Source organism: Salvelinus namaycush, chromosome 20, assembly GCF_016432855.1.
Source record: "Salvelinus namaycush isolate Seneca chromosome 20, SaNama_1.0, whole genome shotgun sequence".
Taxonomy (NCBI): Eukaryota; Metazoa; Chordata; class Actinopteri; order Salmoniformes; family Salmonidae; genus Salvelinus; species Salvelinus namaycush.
This window is the reverse complement of record NC_052326.1, coordinates 36,840,078-36,860,180: the sequence shown is the minus strand read 5'-3', so window position 1 is coordinate 36,860,180 and position 20,103 is coordinate 36,840,078. Positions and strand designations below refer to the sequence as shown.

The 20,103-nt window shown below is 40.6% G+C and overlaps 1 protein-coding gene across 1 annotated transcript in view; it reads left to right on the top strand.

The window, feature by feature from the left end:
* The window catches only part of LOC120064793 (solute carrier family 2, facilitated glucose transporter member 11-like), a 54,294-nt gene that overhangs the window by 21,182 nt on the left and 13,009 nt on the right, over window positions 1-20,103 (top strand). Inside the window, exons 3-4 of the mRNA XM_039015394.1 lie at window positions 13,226-13,324; window positions 13,640-13,738. Of these exons, the coding sequence (XP_038871322.1) occupies window positions 13,226-13,324; window positions 13,640-13,738 (198 nt within the window). The remainder of the gene's footprint in view (window positions 1-13,225; window positions 13,325-13,639; window positions 13,739-20,103) is intronic.

The window sequence follows — 20,103 nt, the reverse complement described above, 5'->3', positions numbered from 1 at the left end:
AAACAATCACCAGTAAGGACAGATTGGCAATAACAATCACCAGTACAGGACAGTATTGCCATAACAATCACCAGTATGGGAATGTTGCCAATAAAATCACCAGTATGGACAATGTTGCCAATAACAATCACCAGTACGGACATATTGAAAACAATCACAAGTACAGGACAGTATTTGCCAATAACAATCACCAGTATGGACAAGTTGCAATAACAATCACCCATAGGGACAATGTTGCCAATAACAATCACCAGTATGGGACAATGTTGCCAATAACAATCACCAGTACGGACAGTATTGCCAATAACAATCACCAGTCAGGACAGTATTGCAATAACAATCACCCAGTATGGACAATGTTGCAATAACAATCACCAGTATGGGACAATGTTGCCAATAACAATCACCAGTATACGGACAGTATTGCAATACAATCACCAGTATGGGACAATGTTGCCAATAACAATCACCAGTATGGGACAATGTTGCAATAACAATCACCAGTAGGACAATGTTGCAATAAACAATCACCAGTACAGGACAGTATTGCCAATAACAATCACCAGTACGGGACAGTATTGCCAATAACAATCACCATATGGACAATGTTGCCAATAACAATACACCAGTATGGGACACAATATTATTGCCAATAACAATCACCAGTATGGGACAATGTTGCCAATAACAATCACCAGTATGGACAATGTTGCCAATAACAATCACCAGTATGGGACAATGTTGCAATAACAATCACCAGTATGGACAGTATTGCAATAACAATAACCAGTATGGGACAATGTTGCCAATAACAATCACCAGTACGGGAAAGTATTGCACCATAAACAATCACCAGTATGGGACAATGTTGCCAATAAACAATCACCATATGGGACAATGTTGCCAATAACAATCACCAATATGGGACAATGTTGCCAATAACAATCACAGTATGGGACAAGTTGCCAATAACAATCACCAGTACGGGACAATTATTGCCAATAACAATCACCAGTAGGGACAATGTTGCCAATAACAATCCCAGTACAGGACAGTATTGCCAAAAATCACAGTAGGACAAGTTGCCAAACAATCACCAATATGGGACAATGTTGCCAATAACAATCACCAGTAGGGACACTGTTGCCAATAACAATCACCAGTATGGACAATGTGCAATAACAATCACCAGTACAGGGACAGTATTGCCAATAACAATCACCAGTATGGGACAATGTTGCCAAATACAATCACCAGTAGGACAAGTTGCCAATAACAATCACAGTAAGGCAGTATGCCATAACAATCACCGTACAGGACAGTATTGCAATAACAATCACCAGTACAGGACAGTATTGCCAATAACAATCACCAATAGGGACAGTTGCCAATAACAATCACCAGTACAGGACAGTATTGCCAATAACAATCACCAGTACAGGACAGTATTGCAATAACAATCACAGTATGGGACAATGTTGCCAATAACAATCACCAGTATGGGACAATGTTGCCAATAACAATCACCAGTAAAGGACAGTATTCAATAACAATCACCAATATGGGACAATGTTGCCAATAACAATCACCAGTATGGGACAATGTTGCAATACAATCACCAGTACAGGGACAGTATTGCAATAACAATCACCAGTACAGGACAGTATTGCCAATAACAATCACCAGTAGGACAGTATTGCCTATAACAATCACCAGTATGGACAATGTTGCCAATAACAATCACCAATAGGGACAATGTTTGCCAATAACAATCACCAGTACAGGACAGTATGCCAATAACAATCACCAGTAATGGGACAGTATTGCCATAACAATCACCAGTATGGGACAATGTTGCCAATAATCAACTCACCAATATGGGACAATGTTGCCATAACAATCACCAGTACAGGGACAGTATTGCCAATAACAATCACCATATGGACAGTATTGCCAATAACAATCACCGTATGGACAATGTTTCCAATAACAATCACCAATATGGGACAATGTTGCCAATAACAATCACCAGTACAGGGACAGTATTGCCAATAACAATCACCAGTACAGGACAGTATTGCCAATAACAATCACCAGTACAGGCAGTATTGCCAATAACAATCACCAGTAGGGACAATGTTGCCAATAACAATACCAGTATGGACAATGATTGCAATACAATCACCAGTACGGACAGTATTGCCAATAACAAATCACCAAAGTACAGGACAGTATTGCCAATAAACAATCACAGTATGGGACAATGTTGCCAATAACAATCAACATATGGACAATTGACCAGCAAACATCAATACACATCACAGTGTGACATGTTGCCAATAACAATCACCAGTACGGGACAGTATTGCCAAAACAATCACAGTACAGGACAGTATTGCCAATAACAATCACCAGATACAGGACAGTATTGCAATAAACAATCACCAGATGGGACAATGTTGCCAATAACAATCACCAGTTTGGGACAATGTTGCCAATAACAATCACCAGTACAGGACAGTATTGCCATAAACAATCCCAATATGGGACATGTTGCCAATAACAATCACCAGACGGGACAATGTTGCCAATAACAATCACCAGTACAGGACAGTATTGCCAATAACAATCAACCAGTACGGGACAATGTTGCCAATAACAATCACCAGTACAGGACAGTATTGCCAATAAACAATCACCAGGAGGGACAATGTGCATAACCAATACCAGACGGGCAGTATTGCAATAACAATCACCAGTACGGACAGTATTGCCAATAACAATCACCATATGGGACAATGTTGCCAATAACAATCACCAGTACAGGACAGTATGCCAATAACAATCACCAGTACAGGACAGTATTGCCAATAACAATCACCAATATGGACAATGTTGCCAATAACAATCACCAGTACGGGACAATGTTGCCAATAACAATCACCAGTACGGACAATGTTGCCAATAACAATCACCAGTACAGGACAGTATTGCAATAACAATCACCAGTAGGGACAATGTTGCCAATAACAATCACCAAGTGGACAATGTTGCCAATAACAATCACCAGTATGGGACAATGTTGCCAATAACAATCACCAGTACAGGACAGTATTGCCAATAACAATCACCAGTAGGACAATGTGCCAATAACAATCACCAATATGGGACAATGTTGCCAATAACAATCACCAGTACGGGACAGTATTGCCATAAAAATCACCAGTACGGGACAGTATTGCCAATAACAATCACCAGTAGGACAAGTATTGCCAATAACAATCACCAGTATGGGACAATGTTGCCAATAACAATCACCAGTACAGGACAGTATTGCCAATAACAATCACCAGTAAGGACAGTATTGCCAATAACAATCACAGTACAGGACAGTATTGCCAATAACAATCACCAGTATGGACAATGTTGCCAATAACAATCACCAGTACGGGACAGTATTGCCAATAACAATCACCAGTACGGACAGTATTGCAATAAACAATCACCAGTACAGGACAGTATTGCCCATAACACATCACCAGTATGGGACAATGTTGCCAATAACAATCACCAGTACAGGACAGTATTGCCAATAACAACACCAGTAGGACAATTGCCAAAACAATCACCGTACAGGCCAGTATTGCCAATAACAATCACAGTATGGACAATGTTGCAATAACAATCACCAGTATGGGACAATGTTGCCATAACAATCACCAGTACAGGACAGTATTGCCAATAACAATCACCATATGGGACAATGTGCCATAACAATCACCATACGGGACATGTTGCCAATAACAATCACCGTACCGGACAGTATTGCCAATAACATCCACAGTACGGACAATGTTGCCAATAACAATCACCAGTACAGGACAGTATTGCCAATAACAATCACCAGTACAGGACTATGTTGCCATAACAATCACCAGTACGGGACAATGTTGCCAATAACAATCACCAGTACAGGACAGTATTGCCAATAACAATCACCAGTAGGGACAATGTTGCCAATAACAATCACCAGTACAGGACAGTATTGCCAATAACAATCACCATATGGACAATGTGCCAATAACAATCACCAGTACAGGACAGTATTGCCAATAACAAACACCAGTACAGGACAGTATTGCCAATACAATCACCAATATGGGACAATGTTGCCAATAACAATCACCAGATGGACATGTGCCAATAACAATCACCAGTATGGGACAATTTGCCAATAACAATCACCAGTATGGGACAATGTTGCCAATAACAACACAGTAAGGACAGTATGCAATAAACAATCACCAGTAGGACAATGTTGCCAATAACAATCACCAGTACGGACAATGTGCCAATAACAATCACCAATATCAGGACAATGTGCCATATACAATCACCAGTACGGACAGTATTGCCAATAAACAATCACCAGATGGACAGTATTGCCAATAACAATCACCAGTAGGACAATGTAGCCAATAACAATCACCAGTACAGACAGTATTGCCAATAACAATCACCAGTAGGACAGTATTGCCAATAACAATCACCAGTACAGGCAGTATTCAATAACAATCACCAGTATGGGACAATGTTGCCAATAACAATCACCAGTATGGGACAATGTTGCCAATAAACAATCACAAGTACGGGACAGTGCCAATAACAATCACAGTACAGGACAGTATTGCCATAAACCATCACCAGTATGGACAATGTTGCCAATAACAATCACCAAGTATGGACAATGTTGCCAATAACAATCCCAGGATGGACAATTTGCCAATAACAATCACCAGTAGGACAGTATTGCCAATAACAATCACCAGTACAGGACAGATTGCCATAACAATCACCATACAGGACAGTATGCCAATAACAATCACCAGTACGGGACAATGTTGCCAATAACAATCACCAGTAGGGACAATGTGCCAATAACAATCACCAGTACAGGACAGTTTGCCAATAACAATCACACATATGGGACAATGTTGCAATAACAATCACCAGTCGGGACAATGTTGCCAATACAATCACCAGTACAGGACAGTATTGCCAATAACAATCACCAGTACGGGACAAGATTGCCAATAACAATCACCAGTACAGGACAGTATTGCAATAACAATCACAGTACAGGACATGTTGCCAATAACAATCACCAGTACGGACATATTGCCAAAACAATCACCAGTACGGGACAGTATTGCCAATAACAATCACCAATATGGGACAATGTTGCATAACAATCACCGTACAGGACAGTATTGCCAATAACAATCCACCAGTACAGGACAGTATTGCCAATAACAATCACCAATATGGACAATGTTGCCAATAACAATCACCGTATGGGACAATGTGCCAATAACAATCACAGTAAGGACAGTTGCCAAAAACAATCACCAGTACAGGACAGTATTGCCAATAACAATCACCAAGGGACAATGTTGCCAATAACAATCCAAATATGGGACAATGTTGCAATAACAATCACCAGTATGGGACAATGTTTGCCAATAACAATCACCAGTACAGGACAGTATGCCAATAAACAATACAGTAAGGGACAAGTTCCAATAACAATCACCATATGGGACAAGTTGCAATAACAATCACCAGTACGGGACAAGTATGCCAATAACAATCACCAGTACGGGACAGTATTGCCAATAACAATCACCAGTACAGACAGTATTGCAATAAACATCACCATATGGGACAATGTGCCAATAACAATCACAGTACAGGACCGTATGCAATAACAATCACCAGTAAGGGACAGTTTGCAATAACAATCACCAGTAAGGACAGTATTGCCAATAACAATCACCAGTATGGGACAATGTTGCCAATAACATCACCAGTAGGACAGTATTGCCAATAACAATCCCAGTACGGACAGTATTGCCATAAAAAATCACAGTACAGGACAGTATTGCAATAACAATCACCAGTATGGGACAATGTTGCCAATAACAATCACCAGTACAGGGACAGATTGCCCATAAACAATCACCAGAGGGACCAGTATTGCAATAACAATCACCATACAGGACAGTATTTCCAATAACAATCACAGTATGGGACAATGTTGCCAATAACAATCACCAGTATGGGACAATGTTGCCAATAACAATCACCAGTACAGGACAGTATTGCCAATACAATCACATATGGGACAATGTTGCCAATAACAATACCAGTACGGGACAATGTTGCCAATAACATCACCAGTACAGGACAGTATGCCAATAACAATCACCAGTTAATATGGGACAATGTTGCCAATAACAATCACCAGTACAGGACAGTATTGCCAATAACAATCACCAGTACAGGACAATGTTGCCAATAACAATCACAGTAGGGACAATGTTGCAATAACAATCACCAGTACAGGACAGTATTGCAATAACAATCACAACGGGACAAGTTGCCAATAACAATCACCAGTATAGGACAGTATTGCCAATAACAATCACCAATATGGGACAATGTTGCCAATAACAAATCACCAGTACAGGACAGTTTGCCAATAACAATCACCAGTACGGACAGTATGCCAATAAACAATCCAATATGGGAAATGTTGCCAATAACAATCACCAGTATGGACAATGTGCCAATAACAATCACAGTATGGGACAATGTTGCCAATAACAATCACCAGTACAGGACAGTATGGCCAATAACAATCACCATATGGGACAGTGCCAATAACAACACGGACAGTATTGCAATACAATCCCAGTAAGGACAATGTTGCAATAACAATCACCAGTACAGGACAGTATTGCCAATAACAAAATCACAGTACAGGACAGTATTGCCAATAACAATCACAGTATGGGACAATGTTGCCAATAACAATCACAGTATGGACAATGTTGAATAACAATCACCAGTACAGGGACAAGTTGCCAATAACAATCACAGTAAAGGACAGTATGCCAATAACAATCACCAGTCATGGACATGTTGCAATAACAATCACCAAGTATGGACAATGTTGCCAATATACAATCCAGTACTGGACCAGTATTGCCAAGTAACAATCACCAGTATGGGACAATGTTGCAATAAACATCACCAGTATGGACAATGTTGCCAATAACAATCACAGTATGGGACAATGTTGCCAATAACAACTCACCAGTACAGGACAGTATTGCCAATAACAATCACCAGTACAGGACAGTATTGCCAATAACAATCACCAGTATGGGACAATGTTGCCATTACAATCACCAGTAAGGGACAATGTTGCCAAACACATCACACAGTAGGGACAATGTTGCCATCACACAATCACCAGTATGGGACAATGTTGCCAATAACAATCACCATATGGGACAATGTTGCAATATCAATAACAATGTTGCCACAATCCCAGTACAGGACAGTATTGCCAATAACAATCACCAGTATGGGACAGTATTGCCAATAACAATCACCAGTATGGGACAATGTTGCCAATAACAATCACCAGTACAGGACAGTATTGCCAATAACAATCACCAGTATGGGACAATGTTGCCAATAACAATCACCAGTACGGGACAGTATTGCCAATAACAATCACCAGTACAGGACAGTATTGCCAATAACAATCACCAGTATGGGACAATGTTGCCAATAACAATCACCAATATGGGACAATGTTGCCAATAACAATCACCAGTATGGGACAATGTTGCCAATAACAATCACCAGTATGGGACAATGTTGCCAATAACAATCACCAGTATGGGACAATGTTGCCAATAACAATCACAAGTATGGGACAATGTTGCCAATAACAATCACCAGTACAGGACAGTATTGCCAATAACAATCACCAGTACGGGACAGTATTGCCAATAACAATCACCAGTATGGGACAATGTTGCCAATTACAATCACCAGTAAGGGACAATGTTGCCAATAACAATCACCAGTATGGGACAATGTTGCCAATAACAATCACCAGTATGGGACAATGTTGCCAATAACAATCACCAGTATGGGACAATGTTGCCAATAACAATCACCAATATGGGACAATGTTGCCAATAACAATCACCAGTACAGGACAGTATTGCCAATAACAATCACCAGTATGGGACAGTATTGCCAATAACAATCACCAGTATGGGACAATGTTGCCAATAACAATCACCAGTACAGGACAGTATTGCCAATAACAATCACCAGTATGGGACAATGTTGCCAATAACAATCACCAGTACGGGACAGTATTGCCAATAACAATCACCAGTACAGGACAGTATTGCCAATAACAATCACCAGTATGGGACAATGTTGCCAATAACAATCACCAATATGGGACAATGTTGCCAATAACAATCACCAGTATGGGACAATGTTGCCAATAACAATCACCAGTATGGGACAATGTTGCCAATAACAATCACCAGTACGGGACAGTATTGCCAATAACAATCACCAGTAAAGGACAGTATTGCCAATAACAATCACCAGTACAGGACAGTATTGCCAATAACAATCACCAGTATGGGACAATGTTGCCAATAACAATCACCAGTATGGGACAATGTTGCCAATAACAATCACCAGTACAGGACAGTATTGCCAATAACAATCACCAATATGGGACAATGTTGCCAATAACAATCACCAGTACGGGACAATGTTGCCAATAACAATCACCAGTACAGGACAGTATTGCCAATAACAATCACCAGTACGGGACAATGTTGCCAATAACAATCACCAGTACAGGACAGTATTGCCAATAACAATCACCAGTACAGGACAATGTTGCCAATAACAATCACCAGTACGGGACAGTATTGCCAATAACAATCACCAGTACGGGACAGTATTGCCAATAACAATCACCAATATGGGACAATGTTGCCAATAACAATCACCAGTACAGGACAGTATTGCCAATAACAATCACCAGTACAGGACAGTATTGCCAATAACAATCACCAATATTGGACAATGTTGCCAATAACAATCACCAGTATGGGACAATGTTGCCAATAACAATCACCAGTACAGGACAATGTTGCCAATAACAATCACCAGTACAGGACAGTATTGCCAATAACAATCACCAGTACGGGACAATGTTGCCAATAACAATCACCAATATGGGACAATGTTGCCAATAACAATCACCAGTATGGGACAATGTTGCCAATAACAATCACCAGTACAGGACAGTATTGCCAATAACAATCACCAGTACGGGACAATGTTGCCAATAACAATCACCAATATGGGACAATGTTGCCAATAACAATCACCAGTACGGGACAGTATTGCCAATAACAATCACCAGTACGGGACAGTATTGCCAATAACAATCACCAGTACAGGACAGTATTGCCAATAACAATCACCAGTATGGGACAATGTTGCCAATAACAATCACCAGTACAGGACAGTATTGCCAATAACAATCACCAGTAAGGACAGTATTGCCAATAACAATCACCAGTACAGGACAGTATTGCCAATAACAATCACCAGTATGGGACAATGTTGCCAATAACAATCACCAGTACGGGACAGTATTGCCAATAACAATCACCAGTACGGGACAGTATTGCCAATAACAATCACCAGTACAGGACAGTATTGCCAATAACAATCACCAGTATGGGACAATGTTGCCAATAACAATCACCAGTACAGGACAGTATTGCCAATAACAATCACCAGTACGGGACAGTATTGCCAATAACAATCACCAGTACAGGACAGTATTGCCAATAACAATCACCAGTATGGGACAATGTTGCCAATAACAATCACCAGTATGGGACAATGTTGCCAATAACAATCACCAGTACAGGACAGTATTGCCAATAACAATCACAAATATGGGACAATGTTGCCAATAACAATCACCAGTACGGGACAATGTTGCCAATAACAATCACCAGTACAGGACAGTATTGCCAATAACAATCACCAGTACGGGACAATGTTGCCAATAACAATCACCAGTACAGGACAGTATTGCCAATAACAATCACCAGTACAGGACAATGTTGCCAATAACAATCACCAGTACGGGACAATGTTGCCAATAACAATCACCAGTACAGGACAGTATTGCCAATAACAATCACCAGTACGGGACAATGTTGCCAATAACAATCACCAGTACAGGACAGTATTGCCAATAACAATCACCAATATGGGACAATGTTGCCAATAACAATCACCAGTACAGGACAGTATTGCCAATAACAATCACCAGTACAGGACAGTATTGCCAATAACAATCACCAATATGGGACAATGTTGCCAATAACAATCACCAGTATGGGACAATGTTGCCAATAACAATCACCAGTATGGGACAATGTTGCCAATAACAATCACCAGTACGGGACAGTATTGCCAATAACAATCACCAGTACAGGACAGTATTGCCAATAACAATCACCAGTATGGGACAATGTTGCCAATAACAATCACCAGTATGGGACAATGTTGCCAATAACAATCACCAGTACGGGACAGTATTGCCAATAACAATCACCAGTATGGGACAATGTTGCCAATAACAATCACCAGTATGGGACAATGTTGCCAATAACAATCACCAGTATGGGACAATGTTGCCAATAACAATCACCAGTACAGGACAGTATTGCCAATAACAATCACCAGTACAGGACAGTATTGCCAATAACAATCACCAGTATGGGACAATGTTGCCAATTACAATCACCAGTATGGGACAATGTTGCCAATAACAATCACCAGTATGGGACAATGTTGCCAATAACAATCACCAGTATGGGACAATGTTGCCAATAACAATCACCAGTATGGGACAATGTTGCCAATAACAATCACCAGTATGGGACAGTATTGCCAATAACAATCACCAGTATGGGACAATGTTGCCAATAACAATCACCAGTACGGGACAGTATTGCCAATAACAATCACCAGTATGGGACAATGTTGCCAATAACAATCACCAGTATGGGACAATGTTGCCAATAACAATCACCAATATGGGACAATGTTGCCAATAACAATCACCAGTATGGGACAATGTTGCCAATAACAATCACCAGTACGGGACAGTATTGCCAATAACAATCACCAGTATGGGACAATGTTGCCAATAACAATCACCAGTACAGGACAGTATTGCCAATAACAATCACCAGTATGGGACAATGTTGCCAATAACAATCACCAATATGGGACAATGTTGCCAATAACAATCACCAGTATGGGACAATGTTGCCAATAACAATCACCAGTATGGGACAATGTTGCCAATAACAATCACCAGTACAGGACAGTATTGCCAATAACAATCACCAGTATGGGACAATGTTGCCAATAACAATCACCAGTATGGGACAATGTTGCCAATAACAATCACCAGTACAGGACAGTATTGCCAATAACAATCACCAGTACAGGACAGTATTGCCAATAACAATCACCAGTACAGGACAGTATTGCCAATAACAATCACCAATATGGGACAATGTTGCCAATAACAATCACCAGTACAGGACAGTATTGCCAATAACAATCACCAGTACAGGACAGTATTGCCAATAACAATCACCAGTATGGGACAATGTTGCCAATAACAATCACCAGTACGGGACAGTATTGCCAATAACAATCACCAGTACAGGACAGTGTTGCCAATAACAATCACCAGTACAGGACAGTATTGCCAATAACAATCACCAGTATGGGACAATGTTGCCAATAACAATCACCAGTACAGGACAGTATTGCCAATAACAATCACCAGTATGGGTGTCACACCCTGGCCTTAGTTATCTTTGTTTTCATTATTATTTTAGTTAGGTCAGGGTGTGACATTGGGAAGTTTGTGTGTTTTTGTATTGTCTAGGGTGTTGTATGGTTTAGGGGGTTAAATAGAGTAGATGGGTTAGTGTTCAGTGTAGGTGTCTAGGAAAGTCTATGGTTGCCTGAATTGGTTCTCAATCAGAGACAGCTGGTTATTGTTGTCTCTGATTGGGAGCCATATTTAAGGCAGCCATAGGCTTTAGCTGTTTGTGGGTAATTGTCTATGTGTAGTGTTTGTGTCAGCACTATTTATATGTATAGCTTCACGGTCGTCAGTTTGTTATTTTGTTAGTTTGTGTATAGTTGTTCGTTTCTTGTTTTTTCTCTCTTCTTTAAATAAAGAAGATGTATTTTGCACACGCTGCGCCTTGGTCCTCTCTCTCACCCAAAGACGATCGTGACAATGGGACAATGTTGCCAATAACAATCACCAGTACAGGACAGTGTTGCCAATAACAATCACCAGTACAGGACAGTATTGCCAATAACAATCACCAGTACAGGACAGTGTTGCCAATAACAATCACCAGTATGGGACAATGTTGCCAATAACAATCACCAGTACGGGACAGTATTGCCAATAACAATCACCAATATGGGACAATGTTGCCAATAACAATCACCAGTACAGGACAGTATTGCCAATAACAATCACCAGTATGGGACAATGTTGCCAATAACAATCACCAGTACAGGACAGTATTGCCAATAACAATCACCAGTACAGGACAATGTACTGCTTGATACTCAGTAATCAAAACAACACAAACAAACGAAAAGGCAACTTAAAAACAATGCACAATATTTTTACAATACAAAACATACAGTATCAACCAGAAGATTTGGAAATTACTGTTTTCTTTATTCCTTACAAAGTGCTCAATGTTAAACTGGAACTGGGCAGCACCTGTCCTGTTCAGCTTCCACATTGATGTGCTCAGTCAGTGACTCACGGAACAATAAGTAAGTTATTCCTGTTTTATCAAGACACCTTCCTAACCGTCCATCTCTTATGAAAATTAAACCTAATACCAAACCGGAGTAAAAACAAACCGGAGTAAAAACAAACATGATGGAGTCACAAGGCCAAGGCTCGTTATCAGTGGGAAGGAATCTTCTGGTGAGATCCAGTTTGGACCAGTAAGATGTTCCTGGTTCAGTCCTGTTCCTCTCACTGTTCAGTGACCACTAATTTGCACTCTCTCTCTACCCCCCCCCCCCCCCCCCCCCCCCATCTCTCTCTTTCTCTCCTCCTCCTCCTCTCCAACAAGGTTTTCTTCCACTACAACCCAGACGATGTGATTAATTACAGTTTCGGGGACAGGACCGTGGTATCGGTGGGGATAAATGTTCCTTGGTGTCTGTGTCCCTCCATCTCACTCAGCAGCAGCAGGCAATCAACCAACTGTCCACCTGCTCTGCTGTTCCAGCCAGCATCCAGGGAGCCTCAGACGGAAAGATGGGAAAAGCACTCAATGATCTGGTAAGACAACAACACATCACTCACATAATTGATGATGAGGCTCATACTGAAATTATTCAATAAATAGTTTTAAAAAAAGAAACTCCGCACTCTGCCATTTCTACTCCTATGTTGTTTATACTGAGAGACATCCTACAATTACAATTTTAAAAAACACAATTGTTGAGTTAAAAACTTTGCACAACACTTTATTTAACTGTTGACTAATCTATCAAATTTGTATCATGTCTGTAATATTGCTCTTTGTTTCATTGAGACGTAACTCAGTTTAGAATTCTTAGTTACTGTAAGACAGTTTATTTGTTTATATTCTAGATGCAGTACTGGAGGCTTTACCTGTTGACATTGGTATTGGGAATTGGGGGATCATTTCAATATGGGATGCAAGTTTCCATCATGTCTTCTCCAGCAGAGGTAAGAAAGCTGTCTGATGATCAGCTCTAAGGAGTTGAATATAAACGTGATAATGAGGAATAGGATTGAGGGATAAAAGTGAAGATGTAATCTGATTTAAGATTGCTACCTCCTTGCCTGTTGGCATGTGACTGAGCCTGTAAAGATATCACAAAGAAAAACCTATATGACCTGAGCCACATAGTAGCACAAATTAGCTTTAAAGTAAGAAAATGCTATTATTATTATTGTTATTACGTTGATATGTCACAATTACACCTCAGAATTACAGTATTGCAATTTTTCAATTGAGTGTATGCCAAAAGGTGCAAACAGCAGGGTGCATACAAAGTGTGAGAGCGTAAACAAAGTGTCCAGTTTCCCAGGAGAACAGGGAGATATCCTATCACTTCCCAGCCAGAGGAGGGAGTGACCTAATCCTAATGGATAGCACTGTGATCAACAGTTCATCAGCAGCAGCTTTTTCTCCAATCCAATTTATACAGATTCGACTGTGTATTGTCATATCATGTGAGCAGACAGAAAGAAAACATGGTGGGGTTGAGGTTACAGGACTGTTGTTGGAGTATTTGAAGTATACCATGTTGCTTTAGCCATCATAAGCAGGGTCAAATCAAACCAAAGTTTATTGGTCGCGTACACAGATTTGCAGATGTTATCGCAGGTGCAGCTAAATGCTTGTGTTCCTAGCTCCGGCAGTGTAGTAATAATACCTAGAAATACAAAACAATACGCAATTAATTTAAAAAAGTCAAACATTTAAAAAGTCAAATTAAGAAAAATCAGAACGAGCAATGTCAGAGTACGTAGTATGGTGTGTCTATATATCTCTATACAGTATGGACAGTACATGAATAGAAACGGTGTGTACAGTAGTAGTTATACAGGATAAGAGATGACTACACTCTCAGAAACAAATATGCTATCTAGAACCTAAAAGGGTTGTTCCGCTTCTTTCTAAGAGTTTACAGTATATACATATAGTGGGTTAAACAGTATGTAAACATTAAAGTGACCAGTGTTCAATGACTATGTACAGTCGTGGCCAAAAGTTTTGAGAATGACACAAATATTAATTTTCACAAAGTCTGCTGCCTCAGTTTGTATGATGGCAATTTGCATATACTCCAGAATGTTATGAAGAGTGAACAGATGAATATCAATTAATTGCAAAGTCCCTCTTTGCCATGCAAATGAACTGAATCACCCCCCAAAAAAATTCCACTGCATTTCAGCCCTGCCACGAAAGGACCAGCTGACATCATGTCAGTGATTCTCTCGTTAACACAGGTGTGAGTGTTGACGAGGACAAGGCTGGAGATCACTCTGTCATGCTGATTGAGTTCGAATAACAGACTGGAAGCTTCAAAAGGAGGGTGGTGCTTGGAATCATTGTTCTTCCTCTGTCAACCATGGTTACCTGCAAGGAAACACGTGCCGTCATCATTGCTTTGCACAAAAGGGCTTCACAGGCAAGGATATTGCTGCCAGTAAGATTGCACCTAAATCAAGCATTTATCGGATCATCAAGAACTTCAAGGAGAGCGGTGCAATTGTTGTGAAGAAGGCTTCAGGGTGCCAGGACCGTCTCCTAAAGTTGATTCAGCTGCGGGATCGGGGCACCACCAGTACAGAGCTTGCTCAGGAATGGCAGCAGGCAGGTGCAAGTGCATCTGCATGCAGAGTGAGGCTGTAACGGCAGTCTAGCTCTTCCTCCTCCTCGGACGAGGAGAGGAGAGAAGGATCGGAGGACCAATGTGCAGCGTGGTAATTTTCCATGAATTTAATAAACACAAAGACAAGATACTGACAAACTAATACAAAACAACAAACGACCGTGAAGCTACAAACGAAAGTGCAATACACAAGCTACTAACGTTAGACATAGACACGATACAAAATAACAAACAAACTAACCGTCACAGTCCTGTGTGGCACAAACACTGACACAGGAAACAACCACCCACAATCCCCAACACAAAACAAGCCACCTATATATGATTCTCAATCAGGGACAACGATTGACAGCTGTCTCTGATTGAGAACCATATTAGGCTGAACACAGAAGCAGACGAACTAGACACACAACATAGAATTCCCACCCAGCTCACGTCCTGACCAACACTAAACAAGCAAAACACATAAGAACTCTGGTCAGGACGTTACAGAGGCGAAGACTTTGGCCTGGTGTCAAGAAGGGCAGCTCTCCAGGAAAAACATCAGGGACAAACTGATATTCTGCAAAAGGTACAGGGATTGGACTGCTGAGGACTGGGGTAAAGTCATTTTCTCTGATGAATCCCCTTTCCGATTGTTTGGGGCATCCGGAAAAAAGCTTGTCCGGAGAAGACAAGGTGAGCACTACCATCAGTCCTGTGTCATGCCAACAGTAAAGCATCCTGAGACCATTCATGTGTGGGGTTGCTTCTCAGCCAAGGGAGTGGTCTCACTCACAATTTTGCCTAAGAACACAGCCATGAAAAAAGAATAGTACCAACACATCCTTCGAGAGCAACTTCTCCCAACCATCCAGGAACTGCCTTTTCCAGCATGATGGAGCACCTTGCCATAAGGCAAAAGTGATAACTAAGTGGCTCGGGGAACAAAACATTGATATTTTGGGTCCATGGCCAGGAAACTCCCCAGACCTTAATCCCATTGAGAACTTGTGGTCAATCCTCAAGAGGCAAGTGGACAAACAAAACCCACAAATTCTGACAAACTCCAAGCATTGATTATGCAAGAATGGGCTGCCATCAGTCAGGATGTGGCTCAGAATTTAATTGACAGCATGCCAGGGCGGATTGCAGAGGTCTTGAAAAAGAAGGGTCAACACTGCAAATATTGACTCTTTGCATCAACTTCATGTAATTGTCAAGAAAAGCCTTTGACACTTATGAAATGCTTGTAATTATACTTCAGTATTCCATAGTAACATCTGACAAAAATATCTAAAGACACTGAAGCAGCAAACTTTGTGAAAATTTATATTTATGTCATTCTCAAAACTTTTGGCAACGACTGTACATAGGGCAAAACAGTCTCTAAGGTGCAGGGTAGATTGCTAGCCGGCTACAACTTGACAACAGATCTGAATGTTCATTAAACTTTTAAAGCATCAAATCAAAATCAAATTCATTTTATTCGTCACATGCTTTGTAAATAACAGGTGTAGACTAACAGTGAAATGCTAACTTACGGGCCATTCCCAAAAATGAGAGGAAGAAAATTGAAAAGTAATAACATGTAATGATAAAATTAATAATAAATACACAATGAGTAGCGATATCTTGGCTAGAGAGGGTACACAGGGTACCAGTACCAAGTCGATGTGCAGAGGTACGAGGTAACTTATACTTTTCCCACATTTTGTTGTGTTACAAAGTCGGATTAAAATGGATTTAATTGTAATTTTTTGTCAATGATCTACACAAAATACTCTGTAATGTCAAAGTAAAAGAGTATGAAAACTAAAACAAATTTTTCTTGATTAGATAAGTATTAAACCCCCTGAGTCAATGCATGTTAGAATCACCTTTGGCAGTAATTACAGCTGTGAGTCTTTCTGGGTAAGTCTGTAAGAGCTTTGCACATCTAGATTGTGCAATATTTGCAAATTATATTTGTTTTAATTCTTCAAGCTCTGTAAAGTTGGTTGTTGATCATTGCTAGACAGACATTTTCAAGTCTTGCTATAGATTTTCAAACCGATTTAAGTCTAAACCACTCAGGAACATTCAATGTTGTCTTGGTAAGAAACTCCAGTGTATATTTGGCTTTGTGGTTTAAGTTATTGTCCTGCTGAAAGGTAAATTTGTCTACCAGTGTCTGTTGGAAAGTAGACTGAACCAGGTTTTCCTCTAGGATTTTGCCTGTGCTCTATTCCGTTTCTTTTTATCATTAAAAAAAACTCCCTAGTCCTTGCAGATGACAAGCATACCCATAACATGATGCAGCAACCACCAATATGAAGAGTTGTACTCATTGATGTGTTGATGTCACCCAGTGCTTATACAGAATTCCAGCCTATAACCCCAAACAGCAAGCAATGCAGATGTAGAAGCACAGTGGCTAGGAAAAACTTCCTAGAAAGGCAGGAACATAGGAAGATACCTGGAGAGGAACTAGGCTCTGATGGGTGGCCAGTCTTCTTCTGGCTGTGCCGGGTGAAGATTATAAGAGTGCATTGCCATTAAGGCCAGATTGTTCTTTAAAATGTTCAAACGGTCATAGATGACCAGCAGGGTAAAATAATAATCACAGTGGTTATACAGGGTGCAACAAGTAAGCACCTCAGGAGTAAATGTCATTTGGCTTTTCATAGCCGAGCATTCAGATGTCACAACAGCAGGTGCTGTAGAGAGAGAAAGAGAGAGAAAGAGAGTGAAAGGGATCAAGACAGAGAAAGAGAGGGAGTCTAAAACAGCAGGTCTGGGACAAGGTTGCACATCCACTGAACAGGTCAGGTTTTCATAGCCTCAGGCAGAACAATTGAAACTGGAGCAGCAGCACGACCAGGTGGACTGGGGACAGCCAGGAGTCATCAGGCCAGGTAGTCCTGAGGCATGGTCCTAGGGCTCACGTCCTCCGGGAGGGGAGGGGAGGGAGAAAGAGAATTAGAGGGAGCATACTTAGCCTTTCCAGGACACGCGTTCCGCTAGCGGAACCCCCCCCCAAACATTCCGCTGAAAAGGCAGCGCGCGAAATTCAAAAATATTTTTGGGAAATATTTAACTTTCACACATTAACAAGTCCAATACAGCAAATGAAAGATAAACATCTTGTTAATCTACCCATCGTGTCCGATTTTTAAAATGTTTTACTGCGAAAACACAACATATATTTATGTTAGCTCACCACCAAATCCAAAAAACACACAGCCATTTTTGCCAGACAAAGATAGCTTTCACAAAACCCAGAAATAAAGATAAAATTAATCACTAACCTTTGAACATCTTTATCAGATGACACTCATATGACATCATGTTACACAATACATTTATGTTTTGTTCGATAATGTGCATATTTATATCCACAAATCTCGGTTTACATTGGCGCCATGTTCAGAAATGCCTCCAAAATATCCGGAGTAATTGCAGAGAGCCACGTCATATAACAGAAATACTCATCATAAACTTTGATGAAAGATACATGTTTTACATATAATTAAAGATACACTGGTTCTTAATGCAACCGCTGTGTCAGATTTTCAAAAAACTTTAGTAAAAAGCACACCATGCAATAATCTGAGACGGCGCTCAAATATAAATAACATTTCTCCGCCATGTTGGAGTCAACAGAAATACGAAATTACATCATAAATATTCCCTTACCTTTGATGATCTTTCATCAGAATGCAGTGCCAGGAATCCTAGTTCCACAATAAATCGTTGTTTTGTTCGATAATGTCCATTACTTATGTCGAATTAGCAACTTTAGCTAGCATGTGTAGCACTCGTGTCCAAACACTGGCGCAAGTGACCGCAAACGTCGGACAAACTTCAAAAAGTTATATTACAAGTCGAATAAACTGGTCAAACTTAGTTGAGAATCAATCTTCAGGATGTTGTTATCATATATATCCAATAACGTCCCAACCGGAGCATTTCTTCATGTCTGTAAAAGTAATGGCACACATTGACATCCCATGTCTAGCGTGCGTGACCAGGAACTGGCAATCTGCCAGACCAGTGACTCAAATAGCTCCCATCTGGCCCCACATCACACTAGAGGCTTCATTCCACGTTCTACTGACTGTTGACATCTAGTGGAAGGGATATGAAGTGCAAACAGATCCATAAATTACAGGGATTTGAATAGGCGATGACTTTCACATCGACCCTTTTCAGAATTTTCACTTCCTGTTTGGAAGTTTGCCTGCCATATGAGTTCTGTTATACTCACAGACATAATTCAAACAGTTTTAGAAACTTCAGAGTGTTTTCTATCCAATAGTAATAATAATATGCATATATTATCATCTGGGAAAGAGTAGGAGGCCGTTCAATTTGGGCACCAATTCATCCAAAAGTGAAAATTCTGCCCCCTATCCCTAAAAAGTTTTAAATTCACACAGGACACCAGATAAGACAGGAGAATTACACCAAATATAACAGACTGACCCTAGCCCCCCGGCACATAGACTATTGCAGCATAGATACTGGAGGCTGAGACGGGGGGATCGGGGGACACTGTGGACCCGTCCGACGACACCCCCGGACAGGACCAACCAGGCATGACATAACCCCACCCACTTTGCCAAAGCACAGCCCCCACACCACAAGAGGGATATCAACAGACCACTAACTTACTACCCTGAGACGAGGCTGACTATAGCCCACGACAATCTCCTCCACTGCACGAGC